The sequence below is a fragment of the Pelodiscus sinensis genome, chromosome 6 (assembly GCF_049634645.1).
Source record: "Pelodiscus sinensis isolate JC-2024 chromosome 6, ASM4963464v1, whole genome shotgun sequence".
Lineage (NCBI taxonomy): Eukaryota > Metazoa > Chordata > Testudines > Trionychidae > Pelodiscus > Pelodiscus sinensis.
In genome coordinates this window covers 84,404,260-84,420,819 of record NC_134716.1, presented here as the reverse complement: position 1 = coordinate 84,420,819, position 16,560 = coordinate 84,404,260, and the positions used below count along the sequence as shown (strand labels likewise).

Genomic DNA, 16,560 nt, shown 5'->3' with positions numbered 1-16,560 from the left:
ACCAGACTCTTCCCTTGATTTAATTATAAAAGAGAAAGCTGTATACTGAATTTGACGGTCGTAGTTCATACCATTTAGCAGTTCTTGATCAAACAGACAAACTCTCTAAAATATATAGTAGTTTTTTTTTTTTTTAATTTAACTGACGTAGACTTCTGGTAACATTTATTCAAGAGACTAGTACACAAACTTTAAGATAAAAATTAGTGAACACTTCAAGTGAATGCATGAGTCTACTTGAGTTTTAATCCTTTTTAAAGTAGTTCAGTAGTTTTTACATTTAAGTACTGTGCTTTCTATAATAAAACCTAGATTATTCCAGATCAAAGGCTATGCCACCAACACAGCTTTCTTTCCTTTTTTATCTTATTACAGGTTGCACCTCTAAAATCTGGGATTCTCTGTTCCGGCAACATCCATGATCTGGCATAACCACAGATGTTCCAGGATGAGAGTCCTGGCACACTGCAGAAGGTGGGGGCCAGTATTCCCTCTAAGATTTTCCATCCATGAGTAGAGTGAGTTTGTCTTGTGCACCAATATTGACGTGATGTGCTCTTATTTGGATGTGTGCCACTATGGCAGCCAATAAATGTATATTTATTTTATATAAATATAAAATATGCATATTAGTATAAATTACACACACACACACACACACACACACTCACTCAAGGGGACTGTGCCCCCTGCTCGCTATGCTTGCCAACTCCCCTCTCTCTGGCGGTAGTAAGCCCCGGATCTCCCTGCTCTCCCCCAGCCACCGGGCCAAGGCCAGGCCAGCTCTAGCTATCCCCCAACCCACTGGCCAGGGCCAAGGCCAGGCCAGTCCCAGCTCTCATCCCCGCCCCTCCCCCCGCACACCTGTACTTCAATTTCATCCCCCTGCCTCCATTCCTACACTCACCATCTTCCCTAACCCCTCCCCCACACACTGCCTATCCCTACCCCCACCTTCTTCCTCCATTCCTACACCCCCATCCTTCCCTAACCCCTCCCCAACCTTCACACTGTCCATCCCCCTGCATCCATTCCTATATCCCCCTCACCCCACCATTCCCATATCACTCTATCCCCCTTCCTCCCTCCCTACACACACCCTGTCCCCTCCCATGAATTCATTGAGCTGCATGCACCCCTTCCCCCCAAGAGCACCACCAGGCCGGGCAGCCCAGCCCCAGCAGCATGAACCACAGCCCTCCCACAACCCAGCCTTTCTGAATGAGGTGTTGGGGCAGCTTTGCTCCATAGCAAGTCCAGGGAGCCTGGAGTGCAGAGTGGAGGCTCTGGAGAGCCTCAGAGCTCAGACTTGCCCCGCTCACAGCGGGCCCAGGAGAGTGTGGCCCAGGCTCAGTCAGGCACACACAGGAAAGCCATGCGACAGGGGTGTGGGCAGGGCAGGCTAGGGGCAGGGCCCAGAGGCAGGTGGACACTGGTTCAGTGGGCGCACTAAGCCTCTGACTCCCCCGCCCATTTCATATCACTCTGTCATCCCACAGGAAAAGCTTTTTATAGAGAGAGATCATTTAAATTATGTAAGAAAAAATACCAAAACAAAGGATAATGACCCTTCACTCACCCACCCTGAAAAACCACCCAGCTTGGCACCCAGTCTCACTCCCACCCAGCCTTGCTCCCACTGTTCCTGCATCCATGGGCTCCCCAACCCCTACAGCCCCATTCTGTGCACGCTTTACCACTAACCCTGCATTGTGCCCCCTTTGCCTCTAACTTCTGCAGTGCCCCCTTCATCCCAACTCCTACACTTTTCTCCCAGCTGTGTCCCCAACCCCCAGCCTGTGCCCAGTACCCGCCACCCACTTTGCCCAGCAACACCCATACCCAGTTGCCCCTCACTCTTCTGGCTGTGGTGCCCTGGGCATGGGCCCAATATGCCCACCTCTAAGAACAGCCCTATGACAGGGCAACCGCCAGCCATGCAGCTCTGCTTCAGCTGACCCCACTATGCAGCTCCAGCCCCAGCAGCAAGAGCCCACCATGTGGCAGCTCTGGCCCTGGCCCCGCCATACAGCCCGCTCTGGATGCAGCTCCAGCCCTGGGGAAGGGCTGATGTTAGGGCCAGGGCCATATGATGGCTGCCCAGCTGCTCTTGGGGCAGGGAAGACTCTTGCCACAAAACTCCGCCAAATGAGCAGTTGAGCAATCATTGTACAACCCTGATAAGAAGGTGGGCGGGACTCAAGTTATTGGTGCATGCCCACGCAGGCGCGCACCTTAGAGGTAACTATGGTGGGGGCCCGGGAGCCAGCATGTGGCTCAGTTAGGCTGCAAGTGGGGGAGGGGGGAGAACCTGGTGCATGGCTCATCTGGGCTGCAGGGGCAGGGGGATGCCAGGAGCTGGCACAGGGCTCAGCTGGGCTGTGGCAGGGGGAGCTGAGCAATGACCTGTGGGAGCAGGGACTGAGCCAGAGTCTTCACATGCCAGCTCCCATCTCTTAATATAGCAGAGCTGCAGCTGGAGAGGTGAGGGGGGAAGCAACTAGTTATCAGTGCTAACCAATAAGCTCCTGCTTATCCGTTGGTCGTTAATCACTTACATCCCTAGTCCCAAGGGTGCTGGACCAGGGAGGTCCTACATGTACTTGCATCATCGATTTTTTGAAAAATCATTTATGTCTATAATAATAAAAAAGCAATTTCACTGAGGTATGTTTTATGCAGATATATTCCCATTATGAAAAATAATTCTTCCACTCAGGGCATTTTTAAAACTACAGTATCTCTCACTATAACATCATGTACGGCAGGGCTACTCAACATGCGGCCCACGGCCCATTTGTTTGCGGCCCACGGTGCAGTTTGGGTTTACATGGAGCTCAACACATGGCTAGGAGCTGAAACAAAAAAGTAGTCTATACAATAGTCTTCTGTTGATATGTGTTTTAGTAGTTAAATTCCTGGATTGTCATTGCTCATTAGAAGTGCTGTCACATGGGTGGAAATCGGGTAGATTTTATTAATAATCAGCAGAACTGACTTAAATGGGGCCTGTGTGTTGTGTAGTCTTACCTTAATTTTTGTATTCATGCCTGTCACTGTTAAAAAAGCTATTTGCATATATATTTGCACTTAAGTTGCACCCCTCAGCATGTGCTGAGAACATCATTGTGGCCCCTGGAGCTTCCAAAGTTGAGCAGCCCTGATGTACGGTAACAATTAGGTTATCGAAAGCCCGGTCCGTAGATCCCACCTGCAGTCCCAGGGCGGACAGCTCTCTTGGTCCCAAACAAAGCTCAGTGCCCCACTGTAGCCCTGAGGGGCTGCAGAAGCTATCATCTCCGCATCCCTCAATCTTGCAGGGCCAAAGGAGTTGTCAGACCCCACTGTGGGGCTCAAGCTGACAGATACCCTGTCCCCTGTCTCTTTTGCTATAATTAACCCCTGGCTGTAACAAACAAACCTGGATCCCCAAGTGTTCATTAGAACATAAGAACGGCCGTACTGGGTCAGACCAAAGGTCCATCTAGCCCAGTATCCTGTCTACCGACAGTGGCCAGCACCAGGTGCCCCAGAGAGGGTGGACCGAAGACAATGATCAAGTGATTTGTCTCCTGCCATCCCTCTCCAGCCTCTGACAAACAGAGGCCAAGGACACCATTTTATCCCCTGGCTAATAGCCTTTTATGGACCTAACCTCCATGAATTTATCCAGCTTCTCTTTAAACTCTATTATAGTCCTAGCCTTCACCGCCTCCTCTGGCAAGGAGTTCCACAGGTTGACAACACGCTGTGTGAAGAAGAACTTCCTTTTATTAGTTTTAAACCTGCTACCCATTAATTTCATTTGGTGTCCTCTAGTTCTTCTATTATGGGAACTAATAAATAACTTTTCTTTATCAGCCCTCTCCACACCACTCATGATTTTATAGACCTCTATCATATCCCCCCTCAGTCTCCTCTTTTCTAAACTGAAAAGTCCCAGTCTCTTTAGCCTCTCCTCATATGGGACCCGTTCCAAACCCCTAATCATTTTAGTTGCCCTTTTCTGAACCCTTTCCAAGGCCATTATAGCAAGTATACTAGTTAGGGACAAATAGGAGCCTTCCTTCCTCCACAAGAAGTATTAAATGTAGATTCTTAGGTTTATAAAATCTCAGGATTCAAAAGGCTGAAACTTACTAAAATGCTAAATTATTTACAGTGCTAACAGATATTGTAAAAACTAGCCTTGAGGGATTTGATTAGCTGACAGAGCTAAACAGATTTACTATCACAGAATCAGCAGCACAAAAATAGTGTCAGGGATGGCATGGAGTAAGTAGAACCCTGCAAACCCGCAAAGATCTGCTTTATATCCATGGGTATCTGCATCTGCAGCTCATTTTTGAAAAGAATCAGTGGAAGGGAGGGAGCAGGATTGACCCACAGGTCCTGCTCATTGTAACTAGAAGTAATAGACCCCTTCACACTGGCTACAGTAATGCATGGTGTTTCGACAGGTGGGATTTAAAGGCTTGGTTTTGTAGGTAGCATATGGGTGAAGTGTAAATGAACTAGGCTTAATTAGTATATTATAATAATCTTCTATTAATTGTTTTTGCATTGAGCTGTATTAACTGCTTTAGAATTTATAGTATTTAAGGTTTAAATTGGGTGGTGCTTTTGAGACTTGTAAAATTTAAACAACTATATTAACTGCTTAAAGCTTGCAATAAATAAGAAAGTGGTTAAGTCTCTCTGGAGTGTCCTGGTTTCCCTTGGATCTAAAAATCGAACCACATGACAGTAGGAAGACCTGACATAGCATTAGTATGTATATTTTACGTTCATTATTATTAGTATGTATATTTTTGTTCATGTGCTCATATATCTTGAAGTATTAAGTTCAATAGCTACATTATAAAAAGTAAGGCTGACCTGTGAGTTGGAACTAAGTGCAAATTTGGCTAATGCACTGGCTCGAGATAGATCAATCAGAAGCAGGAAAAATGGTAAAGCTTCACTGAAACAAGAGACAGAGGAACACATTAATGATGCAATACCAAAGTTTAAAAACAATAAACTTGTGAATTATACACAATGGAAAATCATTTTTAAAACAGCAGCTAATCATGTTAATATATCAATGATGGAGCTTTAAATAATTTAGACAAGAACCATGCTTTACATTAGAATTAAAAAATTATCCAACACAAGCACAAGGATTTCAAGCCATTTACATTTTTAAAAACCTTGAAATGTGCAGTACTTACTTCAAGCCTGTCAATTCTTTATCTAGGAAGTGAATTACCACTGTACTGAAAACAAAACTTGAGAAGATAGTGAAGAGGCCAGCAATACCTTTAAAAATGAAAGAATTGCAATTTTAGACCTTTCCAGACTGAAATAAGAAGGCACTGAAACCTAAACATTTCACAAACTAATTTTCTCCTCCTTCTAAAGGACTGTGTTCATACGATTTTACACTACATACATCTCTTTTTCAGTAATACTGTACACAAACATCTCTGACTCAAGTGTTTAACTGTTACTCTAGCCCAGAGGAACTTTTCAACACTCTGCTCCAATTTAATCTGTTTTGGAGGTAATGGGTTTAAGTTCAGATTATATATTTTACTTGAGAGGCTTTTAAATCAATGGCTGAATATGAAGTAAGAGGACTTTTCTAACCCTATCATTTATGAATGATCACAGTAAAATATCTATTTTGACATATGCATGCTTATTGTACATACGTAAAATACAGAATTCAAATTATTAAGAGATATTTAGGTTTGTTTCAGCTTCCCGCATCTCCCCTTGGCTGCATACGGTGAACCAGAGTCAATGGGAGCTGCAAGGCTCTGTGACCATGGCGCCGGTAAATGAGAAACCTGCTAACTGGCCACCATAGTGTGTTTAAAGTGATTTTACAGGCCTCTTTGAGAAACACTGGTCTAAGGGAAATTTATTTTCCTTTGGCTAGTTTTAATAAACACTAATCTTTTTTACCCTTTAATAAGAACATTTGAAAGAACATGCTCTTTGGAACAGATCCTATTTTCTTCACAAACTTAAACTCCCTCTTGACATTCTGTGTGAAAATCACAAGCACGTGCAAAATTCTGATGAATGGGATTTAAATGTGATTTTTTTTTCAATTATAAGATTCCCCAAAGAGAATCACAGTTTTTGGCTATTCAGAGTGTGAATAGTTCTACATTTTAACAAAACTGAAGATCCTGAGGAATCCTAGGCACAAATCTCTTAGTTCTTCACTAGAGAAAGGGACTTCATCCTCCCAGATTTCTCATGACATCACAGAAGTGGAAACCGGATGAAGTTTTGTCAATGCATACTTCAATAATTAAATTTTTAAAAAGTTATATACTCCCACCTCACTTCTGAGACAGTCAAAACTTCAATAATTATTTCACTTTTAATGTTTTAATACTGAAATGTTCATCTTGTTACTTATTAGAGGGACAGACTGATCCCACTATATGTTTGAACATTTATTTTCTAACAACCAACAACACTATTCTACAACCAAGCAACTAAGATAATAAATACAAAATAAGATACTCTACCCAAAATATATTTTGATCCAAGCTGCCTTAGATTCTGAAACTGGAAGTATATATAAAGGATTGCTATACAGCGTGTGATTGTCAGGATTATGATGTCACTGCTAAGAACATCCTATTTGAAATAAAAATGGCTTTAGTTGACTCATTAAAACACAATGAAAGTTTAACAATTAAAAGTGCCATACATTTAAATTTTTGAAGCTGCAAAATAAAAATTTTCAATTGTTTCAATTAAAATAACTGACCATACTATATCAAATTTTACAATCTTTAAATATTGCAAAAACACTGAAGTGTTCCTAGTCTACCAAGTGCATTATGATTAAGAACTCAAGTTAACAAAGATATACTATGTCACACTGTCTAGTAACTGCTTATGTCTATCTAAAATGGGAAAAATATGCAAAAAGAATTACTTCATTTCTAACATTTTAGGCAATTCCCCTCCCTCTGTCCTTATTCTATGAGAAAAATCTGCACTTTAAGAGTAGTTTAAGGGTTAAGTAGTAGATTAACTATAAACAAAATAAATTTAACTTCTTACTTCTTCAAATTTTGGGCATTCATAATTCCAACCACAGATCTTGTCATTACCAGTGAACATCTTCATGGACATCATACAGATGGTGAGAGTTATAGTCCCCACAATAACTTCCCATGGATGAGAGGCAACAAAAAGGCCATGCACTCGAAAGAGTCTAGACAGCATTTTCAAGCTTGTTTTTCTACACCTAGAACATGAAACAAAAGAAAATTTAGTACAATTAAGTAAAAAACTTAAAAATGGAAAAAGAATGAGCACTGTTTAATTTCTTCCAAGCTATTACTTTCCAAATCAATCTGTTTTAAGATATTAAGGAATCTCACCTCCATCTCCATATATGTATTGCCTCTCCTGTTCTGAAAACATTTTCTACTGTATCTGCTTCTTCAGATTTCCCCAAGAAAGTCCTTCCTATCTCACCAGTAAACACCCTATTCTTTTTCTTTTCAAAGAGATCTACTCAAAGCCCCCACATTTCTATTTCCAATCTCACTTCTGTCCTCTTCCATCCACTGAAAACCATTTGCAAATTTGACCAACCTCTTACGTCTGGCCAGTTTTACTTTATCCTTGTTCTCCTCGAGCTCACCTCTGTCCTTGTTACAGACAGCTGCTTCATCTTCCAAATACTCTCCTCAATGGCAGTGACTTTGAACTCTCCAGGTGATGCCTCTATTTTAGGCTCTTGTGCTAGCAATGGCAGGGAATTAGTTTTAAAGACACTGGTGTTTGAGCTATACTATTTCATATAACCCTGTGTACTGAATGTTAGCATTGTCATTAGTGCTACTGTAGCAGCGGTAAATTTTCATAACAAACTCAGTGTAGATGAGGCCTCAAGTTCTTATTTCAATAACTACATCTTCTTTTAGAATCTCAACAAGCATATTTAACCACTCTTCTACACTCTCCATTTGGTTGCTCTCATTCACTCCAGTATCCACTAGGGATGTAAACAGGTAATCGGTTACCCAGTATCACCCAGTAAAGGTGATGCTTACTGGGTAATAGTTAACTAGTTCCCTGGAGAGCAGCTCCCCACCCACGGCCTGCACTAGTGTGGGGTTCAGAAGCCAGGAACCAGGAGCCAGCAGAGCCAGCCACCTGCCCCAGCACAGGAGCTGGAAGTGGAAGCCCAGTGGGTTGAGGAGCTGGAGCATTGAGATCCCACTAGTCAGTTAACTGGTTAAACGTTAGGTTAACTGATTAAGCAGGATTTTACATCCCTAGCTTCAACTATTATCTTTATAATCAACACTACTTACTACTAAAACTATCACTCTATCCTGATTTTTCAACTTCTCTCCATTTGAGCATCTCTTCATCAGCAGCTCAAACATCTCTTGGACACCTTCCTCAGTGACACCTCAAATCCGAAGGTAACTTCCCTCCTACTCTGGCTCACTTCTCTATCAATGCTGACAACTTGCACTATCCTCCACAGCAGTCATTCTTACATATTTAAAGCCAGACCCTCCCTTCCTCCCTTTGTATTCAGTCCCTAAATAAACCATAGGGATGACAGTGTGTAGATTACAAGATTAATTGATAAACATAGGCTCACTGGTTAATTCTGTTTACTACACGCATTCCCCCCTTGCTTCTTCAGTATCAGGCAGCAGGAAAGGGGAGGGGCAGGAGCCAGTGCTCATGGGGAGTCTGCTTTTAAGCCAGCTCTCCCTGCTCACCCCCACACTGCTCCCTCCGAGAGGCAGCAGCATAGAAGGTGCGGGAGCACAGGTGGGAGCCAGTACACACAAGGAACTGGCTTTCAAGCCAGCCCTCTGTGCATGCCAACTCCACGGACCTGCCTGCCCCCTCCCTGCTACCTCCTACAGAGGCGGTAGGAGGGAGGCAGGAGCCACCTGCTGTCCCCCCGGTACTGCTGCCTATATCAGAGGCAGCAGCATGGGACAGAAATTGTGCTGCGAAGCAGCCTCTGTCTGTGGCAGGCCTGGGCTTGCTGCAGTTAGAGGCTGCTCTGCGGTAGCAGCCCTTGGCTGGGAGGGGCTGAGCTCCCCGCAGAGGCTGTTCTGTATCCCACGGAACAGCCTCTGTCCACGAGCTGCGGCCCGCCATGGACAGAATCTGCTCTGTGACAGCAGCCCCTGTCCGTGGAGAAGTCAAGCTCCCTTTGGACAGAGGCTGCCCTGACCCCCATGGATAGGAGCTGCTGCCATGGAGCTGCTGCCATGGAGCAGCCTCTGTCATGGAGAGCTCAGGCATCCCAAGGACCGAGGCTGCTGCTGCCCCAGATACAGAGGCAGAAGCACAGGGCGGCAGGTGAAGCTGGTCTGCACAGGAAGCCGGTTTTTAAACTGGCTCTCCTTGCAGACCGGCTCTCGCCTGCCACCCTGTGCTGCTACCTCTGATAGAGACACAGCAGCATAAAATGGCAGGGTGGTCCCTGGGAGCGGGGCTGGAAGTGCACTGGCTGCCAGTCCCACCCCCAGGGACTATTGAACAGTTGTGTAACTGCTAAAAAGCTATTGGTTACATGACTATTCTATTACACACTAATACCCCTACTGAATAGTGCACCTTCCTTTTTCTATAAGCCTCATTAAACATGTATCCTTTTCTTTTAATGCCTCCTGTTAAAACTAGGGATTTAAGTCAAGTCACTACTCAACTACTCGCTCTCCCTCCCCTCCCCCCCAGTATCAAAAGGGGGAGCAAGAGTCGGTTCCCCTTAGCATTGACTCCATGGTATGAAAGCAGGGAGGCAAAGGCACAACAGTCCAGGATCCGGCAGACGCGATGACTGCTCAGTCCCAGTTTGCGCCAGGTCTGGGGCCTACCTCCCTCTGTTATGAAAACGACATCCCACACTGTTTGCTTTCTATTGTACTTTTGGATTCTAAGCTCTTCAAGGATATTTACTCTTTCTAAGGTTATGCAAACAGACCTGTAATTTTATTGCACGTTACTGGATGTTTCTGTGACAAGTACTTCTGGAATTTGTGGCTTATTTTTCCATACCATGAAATCAATTAATTTTAAATAACTAAGATGAATGTTTAAATGCTTGGTACCTTAAAATTACAGTAAAACTCCATTGGTCCGGCATCTGACGGTCCGGCACCATCAGGAACCCGGAAGTGCTCTGCAGCCGGACCATTGGAGCTGCTCTGCCTCCAGCTTCCCCTATTCAGCCGCTGCTAAAACTGACCAGCGGCTGAATCGGGGAAGCCGGAGACAGAGCAGCTGAGGCGCTGCAGGGTAGGCCCCTAGCGCTGCTCCTGGGGGCTGCGGGACCAACCCAGCAGCACCCCAGGCATCCCCGAATCAGCCGCTGCTGAAATTGACCAGCGGCTGATTCCGGGAAGCCCGGGGCAGAGCAGCTCTGCTTCAGGCTTCCTGGAGTGAGCTGCTGATCAGTATCAGCAACGTCTGACTTGGGGACGCCTGAGGCAGAGCAGCTGGGGTGCTGCCGGGTTGATCCAGTAGCGCTAAGGAGCGGCGCTGCGGGACCAACCCAGCAGCACCCCACCTGCTCTGCCCCAGGCGTCCCCAAGAGCAACTGGGGTGCTGCCTGGTTGGTCTCGCCGCGCCAAGGGTTGGCGTTACCCCAACCAACCCGGCAGCACTCCAGCTGCTCGGCCCCAGGCGTCTCCGATTCAGCCGCTGTTGGTCAGTTTCAGCAGCGGCTGAATCAGGGACGCTTGGGGCAGAGCCGGACTATCGGAAGGGGGGGCTATGAGGGGTCTGGGGTGGCACCCCCCCCCCCACCCAGACCCCTCATAGCTCCCCCTTCCGATAGTCTGGCATATCTGATAATCCGGCACCCCCTGGGTCCCAAAGGTGCCGGATTATCGGAAGTTTACTGTAATTAGTACTGAGATTCTAAAATCACTAGGCCAAGGAACATCTTTGCATTGTGTGTATATTAGTCTAACACTCTGAGGACCCAATTGCAGACTGGGGCCTTATGAATTTCTGTAACATAAATGATCTAAAAAAAAAAAATCAATAGAAATTAAAAGTAGCAACTCTCTCCCTAGTCTGCAGGAAAGCAATATGCCTTCTTCTCAACACACATATTCTCGGACAGCAGAAATGCTACAGTCATTCAACAGAGATGCACAAGCCAGCCTGCAGAAGTGTTTCTCTCCAGGCTGAAGAGACCAGGGCCTCAGCAGTTATCACAGTCTTTTTCTGTCCAAGTACTCCCCTTTAAATCACAGGGCTGGGTCACAGCAGCAAAACATTTCTTCTAACACTGGTTTAAGTCACCAGAAACTCTCGAGATTTGAGCTATTTGTAGATATTTTTTTGTAGTTCTGTTTTCAGGAGATGGGATTCAGAACCGTGTATTTGTTGGCCAAAGTGTTTGTCAGAAATTTTTGATTGCATTGAGAATAATAAAGTTGGTTATGGGTGATCAGGACAGGAAAGAAGGTGGCAGGATTTCTAGGGTTCTATTGTTCAACACCACCTAAAAACGTAGCAGAAAATAAGCAAATTGAAGGTTGAAATGTATAGTAAACTGGGTTTTCTTATTTTTAAAATAAGATCTTGCTAATTTCAAGCCAAAAATCAATGTAACTATGCACATTTCTTAAAGCAAACAAGGGGGCTGTGCCCGGTGCTCACTATGCTCATTGCCTCGCCCCCGCTTTTGGGACCCTGATTATGTCATTCTGTCATGTGGAAGGAAAAGCTTTTTATATAGAGAGATTCAGAATGTACAGGCAGTCCCCGAGTTACGCGGATCCGACTTAGGTCGGATCCGTACTTATGAACAGGGCTTTTCTCGGCCCGGAGAACACGGGCGGCGGGACCGCCCAGACGCGCCGAGGTCCCGCCACCCGCGTCCTCCGGGGCGAGAAAAGCTGCTCCGCGTCTCCCTGGTCTGCTGGGGGGGGGGGGGTGAGCAGACCAGGGAGACACGGAGCAAAGCTGCGGAGGACCCGGGCGGCGGCACCACGGCGCGTCTCGGTCCCGCGTCTCCATGGTCTGCTGGGGGGGCGCAGCTAGTGCGTTGTCGTCCCTCCCAGCAGACCAGGCTTTTCTCGTGGACACCTGTGGTAGAGCAGCTGGGGTGCTGCTGGGTTGGTCCAGTAGCGCCAAGGAGCAGCGCTACTGGACCAACCCAGCAGCACCCCAGCTGCTCTGCCCCAGGCGTCCCCAAGTCAGCCACTGCTGAAACTGACCAGCGGCTGACTACAGGAAGCCGGAGGCAGAGTTGCTCTGCCCCGGGCTTCCTGGAATCAGCCGCTGATCAGTTTCAGCAGCAGCTGACTTGGGGACACCTGGGGTAGAGCACCTGGGGTGCTGCCGGGTTGGTCCCCGCAGTGCTGAGGTGAGGCGCTGCGGAGACCTACCCGGCAGCGCCCCAGCTGCTCTGTCCCAGGCATCCAGATTCAGCTGCTGTTGAAACTGATCAGCGGCTGATTCCAGGAAGCCCGGGGCAGAGAAACTCTGCCTCGGGATTCCTGTAGTCAGCCGCTGGTCAGTTTCAGCAGCAGCTGAATCTGGATGCCAGTTCCGGCTTAAGTACAAATTCGACTTAAGTACAAACCTACAGTCCCTATCTTGTACGTAACCCGGGGACTGCCTGTAATTCAATATCTTAATACAATCTAAATGTGACTTTTTAAAAAATTAAGATAAAAATAAGCAACATATTTTTATGAATGCTACTACATTCAGCCATGTTAGAGCTTTACTGGTTAATGATGCCATGACATGATGTTCTTAGGTTAGGAACAAGAGCCCATTGCTGGCTGATGCAATCATTTTTACACAGGATTTGCAATGAGGCATATTGTGTTTCTTATCAATAATTACTTGAACAGTAACAAATACTAGATATTTTGCATATTTCTTTAACTGCAAAAATAAACTAAGTCAATTTTTCTTAACAAATTTGATACACAAGCAGATGTTTAGACTTTGCTCTTAAACATCTGAAATGGCATCTGAAGTGAAATTTGCTTTGGAAAACAATTAATGTCAATTCATTTGCTCAGAACAGTAGAAGTGGTGGAGATTATGTTGCTAGCCTTGGTTTCTTTGGAAAGCAGAGACAAAATCCAGACTGTCAGATCACTAAACATTTTGCCATTGATTGCAGTGGCCCAAGAATTTCACCCTAACAGCCTGGAGATCATTCCCAAATTCTAGTTTCTTTGTGGGAGAACATTCTGAAACATTTTTACCATTTAATAAACAAGTTATAATAACATCTAATTATTCTAGCCTTTTCAAACTCATTGTCTGTTACCATTAAGATATTCCTATATTTTGACTTTTTAAAATTACAAATACATTGTGTTTGCTCTGATGGAAGCCATACAAGTATTGCCAACACTTTATAGAATAACCAGACTAATATTCCTTTACAATGTAGTACAGATAATCACATGGAGAGAAAAGAGGAACCTAAAACAGACAGACAAAGTAGAACAAAAGAAAAAATACCAGGAAAAAACATAAGGGAATGTTCTGCTAGCAAACAGAAATATGCATATTTTCCCTTTACAAAAGCCGTGTTTACTCTTACCCAACAAAATGTGTTCCTCTAAATGTCTGATTTTCTGTCCTGTACTAGTTTCAACAATTCTGACAGTACTGAAGCTACACCTACCAGACTAGAATTGCCAGGATTGCCTCTGGAACTTTTTTTTAAGTAGCAGAGTTACATAAGCTAACTTCCAGTCATCTGGCACAGAGGCCAATTTAACAATAGGTTACACACCATTGGGCACTGCTGCAATTTCACATTTGAGTTCCTTCCAAACCGCCCATGGGCTCCACCTTAGCTCACCACCTGCATTACTAGCTACATTACAGGCTGCGCTCCCGTGAGGTGGTTCCTCCCAGTCAGCAACACAACTGCAGACTAAGGCGGGGTCAAACCGGTGGCTCGCTGTGCAGGTTGTGGAACTGATGCCTGAACTCCCCCGGGTACACGGGGTAGGCACGAATCAGTGACATGATTTGTTGGATTGTACCTTCAGCAAGTTTGCGGATTACACTAAGCTGGGGGGAGAGGTAGATACGCTTAAGGGCAGAGATAGGGTCCAGAGTGACTTAGACAAATTGGAGGATTGGGCCACAAGAAATCTGATGAGGTTCAACAAGGACAAGCGTAGAGTCCTGCACTTGGGACGGAAGAATCCCAAGCATAGTTACAAGCTGGGGACCAACCAGTTAAGTAGTATTTCTGCAGAAAGGGACCTGGGGCTTACAGTGGATGAGAAGCTGGATATGAGTCAACAGTGTGCCCTTGTAGCCAAGAAGGCTAATGGCATATTAGGCTGCATTAAGAGGAGCATTGCCAGCAGATCCAGAGATGTCATTATTCCCCTTTATTCGGCTTTGGTGAGGCCACATCTGGAGTATTGTGTCCAGTTCTGGGCCCCCCACTACAAAAAGGATGTGGATGTATTGGAGAGGGTCCAGCGGAGGGCAACTAAAATGATTAGGAAGCTGGAGCATATGACTTATGAGGAGAGGCTGAGGGACTTGGGTCTGTTTATTGTGCAGAAGTGAAGAGAGAGGAGGGATTTGATAGCAGCCTTCAACTTCCTGAAGGGAGGTTCCAAAGAGGATGGAGAGAGGCTGTTCTCAGTAGTGACAGATGGCAGAACAAGGAGCAATGGTCTCAAGTTGAGGTGGGAGAGGTCCAGGTTGGATATTAGGAAAAACTATTTCACTAGGAGGGTAGTGAAGCACTGGGATGGGTTACCTAGGGAAGTAGTGGAGTCTCCATCCCTAGAGGTGTTTAAGTCTCGGCTTGACAAAGCCCTGGCCGGGTTGATTTAGTGGGGATTGGTCCTGCCTAGAGCAGGGGGCTGGACTTGACCGTCTGAGGTCTCTTCCAGTTCTATGGTTCTATGATTTGCCCCCAACAAATACAACAAAGACGCGGTGTGATGGTGCCTGCGTTGGGTGTTGGCCCGAGCGGCACGTTATGACCGTTCCCCCCTGCCCCACAGCCCGAGCCACAGGACACTTCTCTGCGCCCGGCTATGTACGACGAGAGGGGCTCCGGCTGTGACCTTCCCTGCGGCGCGCCGAAGGGCGGAGCGGGCATGTCCGAGATGAGGGAACACTTGCAACTCACCCACTCCGGCCGCGGGGGCTTCCCCCTTATCCAACCGCCCCAGGCTCGGGGGCACCAAACGGTGCCGGGGTCAGAACCCACTTACCGCAGCCGCTCTCAAGATTTCGTTTTAACGCAGGCCAGGCCCAGGCGGCAGCGGTCCCCCGGCGCGGAAGGGCCACTGTCGTAAAAAGGCCTGTCCTCACCACGCCTGACAGAAATTCTGCCCCTTTCCCGCCCCACAAGCCCCGGCGTTCGCTGAATTTACCTGATAGAGCTCGCGCTTGCAGCTGCTACCCTTCTCTTTCCTCTCGCGCGGCGCGCCGCAGCTCACTGACTGAAGCAGCCGCGCGCACCGCAACAAGGACAACCCCAGCGCGCGACTCCCCGGCCGCCGCCATCGCCCGATCGCACAACCAATGGCGGGCGCCCGGCACGACGCGTCACTTGCCCGTTGCCTTAGCAACCAGCCAGCGAAGCCGCACAGCGTTAGATGGATCAGGAGGGGGAAACGCACCATCTCGCCACGGGCCGCACTATTTCTCATTGGACAACAGACTGGGGTTTATTTGCATAAGGCTCTCTACTGAGCAACTGGCTACGCTACCCAGTAGCGCAGGGAGGCGGGGCTGCCTCTCTCCTGCTGGGGGGGGGGGGGGGGGGCGTGGAGCGCAGGGTCCCATTGCTTTGCTTTTCCCGGCCGGAATAACGGCCGCCCCGGGGGCCCACCTGCCCGGCCACAGTTGCTCCGTGCCAGGCTCAGGCCGCTCCCGCGCGTGGCTCTGCGGGAGGGAGCTGGCTTGGCCCGCAGCTCTCTACGTTACATCCCCGGGAGGCCGGGGCAGACTCCGTCGGGGCCACGCGGCCCCGTGTTCGCACCGACTTTGCATCAGGCCCTCACCCCATCCCGATGTGACTGGCCCTGGGGTGCTGGTTGGCAGGCGCCTGCCCATCGCCTCGGGGCGCCGCCCTCGAGCCGGGCGGGGCTTCTGCCTGGCTAGCGCGGTGCGCTGTCCGCTCCCTTTCCAGGGGGCTGGAGCAGGTTCCTCGGGTCCTCGAGGAGCAGCCCTGTGGCACCTTAGAGACTAACCCCTACAATGAGCTTTCGTGGGTAAAACCCATTTCATCCAAAGCGCATGATATCATATATTTGGAAAGCTTCGGGGGGTAGCCGAGTTAGTCTGTACAGGATAAACTTAAAAAGCAAATGGTCTGGTAGTACTTTATAGAGTAACAAAATATGTACATGATATCATCTACATGTTTTGTTAGTCTATAAAGTGCTACCAGACCATTTTTTTTAGTTTATAATATATTTTGTTAGTCTTTAAGGAGTCACAGGACTTTTGTACATAGTTATCCCTCTGAGACTTTTTAATATGCTAGTCTGTATCTTCAGCTGCCTATGACTTGTTCCAACTTTGCATGCCCCC

At 47.1% G+C, this 16,560-nt stretch overlaps 2 protein-coding genes across 7 annotated transcripts in view; one reads left to right on the top strand and one right to left on the bottom strand.

Moving 5' to 3' along the window:
- The window catches only part of HMGCR (3-hydroxy-3-methylglutaryl-CoA reductase), a 39,894-nt gene extending 24,341 nt beyond the window's left edge, over positions 1-15,553 (bottom strand). Inside the window, exons 1-5 of one of the 4 annotated variants that reach the window (XM_075932286.1) lie at positions 15,396-15,553; positions 7,075-7,261; positions 6,531-6,642; positions 5,214-5,301; positions 4,879-4,963 (exon numbers count right to left, since the gene is read on the bottom strand). In XM_075932286.1, coding sequence (XP_075788401.1) covers positions 4,879-4,963; positions 5,214-5,301; positions 6,531-6,642; positions 7,075-7,239 — 450 coding nt within the window. In that variant the 5' untranslated portion in view covers positions 7,240-7,261; positions 15,396-15,553. The other 3 variants (XM_075932287.1, XM_075932288.1, XM_075932289.1) reach the window with 3 other exon arrangements.
- The window catches only part of ANKRD31 (ankyrin repeat domain 31), a 195,420-nt gene that overhangs the window by 29,999 nt on the left and 148,861 nt on the right, over positions 1-16,560 (top strand). For all 3 annotated transcript variants that reach the window (XM_075932280.1, XM_075932281.1, XM_075932279.1), the window contains one exon: positions 376-474. In XM_075932280.1, coding sequence (XP_075788395.1) covers positions 419-474 — 56 coding nt within the window. In that variant the 5' untranslated portion in view covers positions 376-418. The remainder of the gene's footprint in view (positions 1-375; positions 475-16,560) is intronic.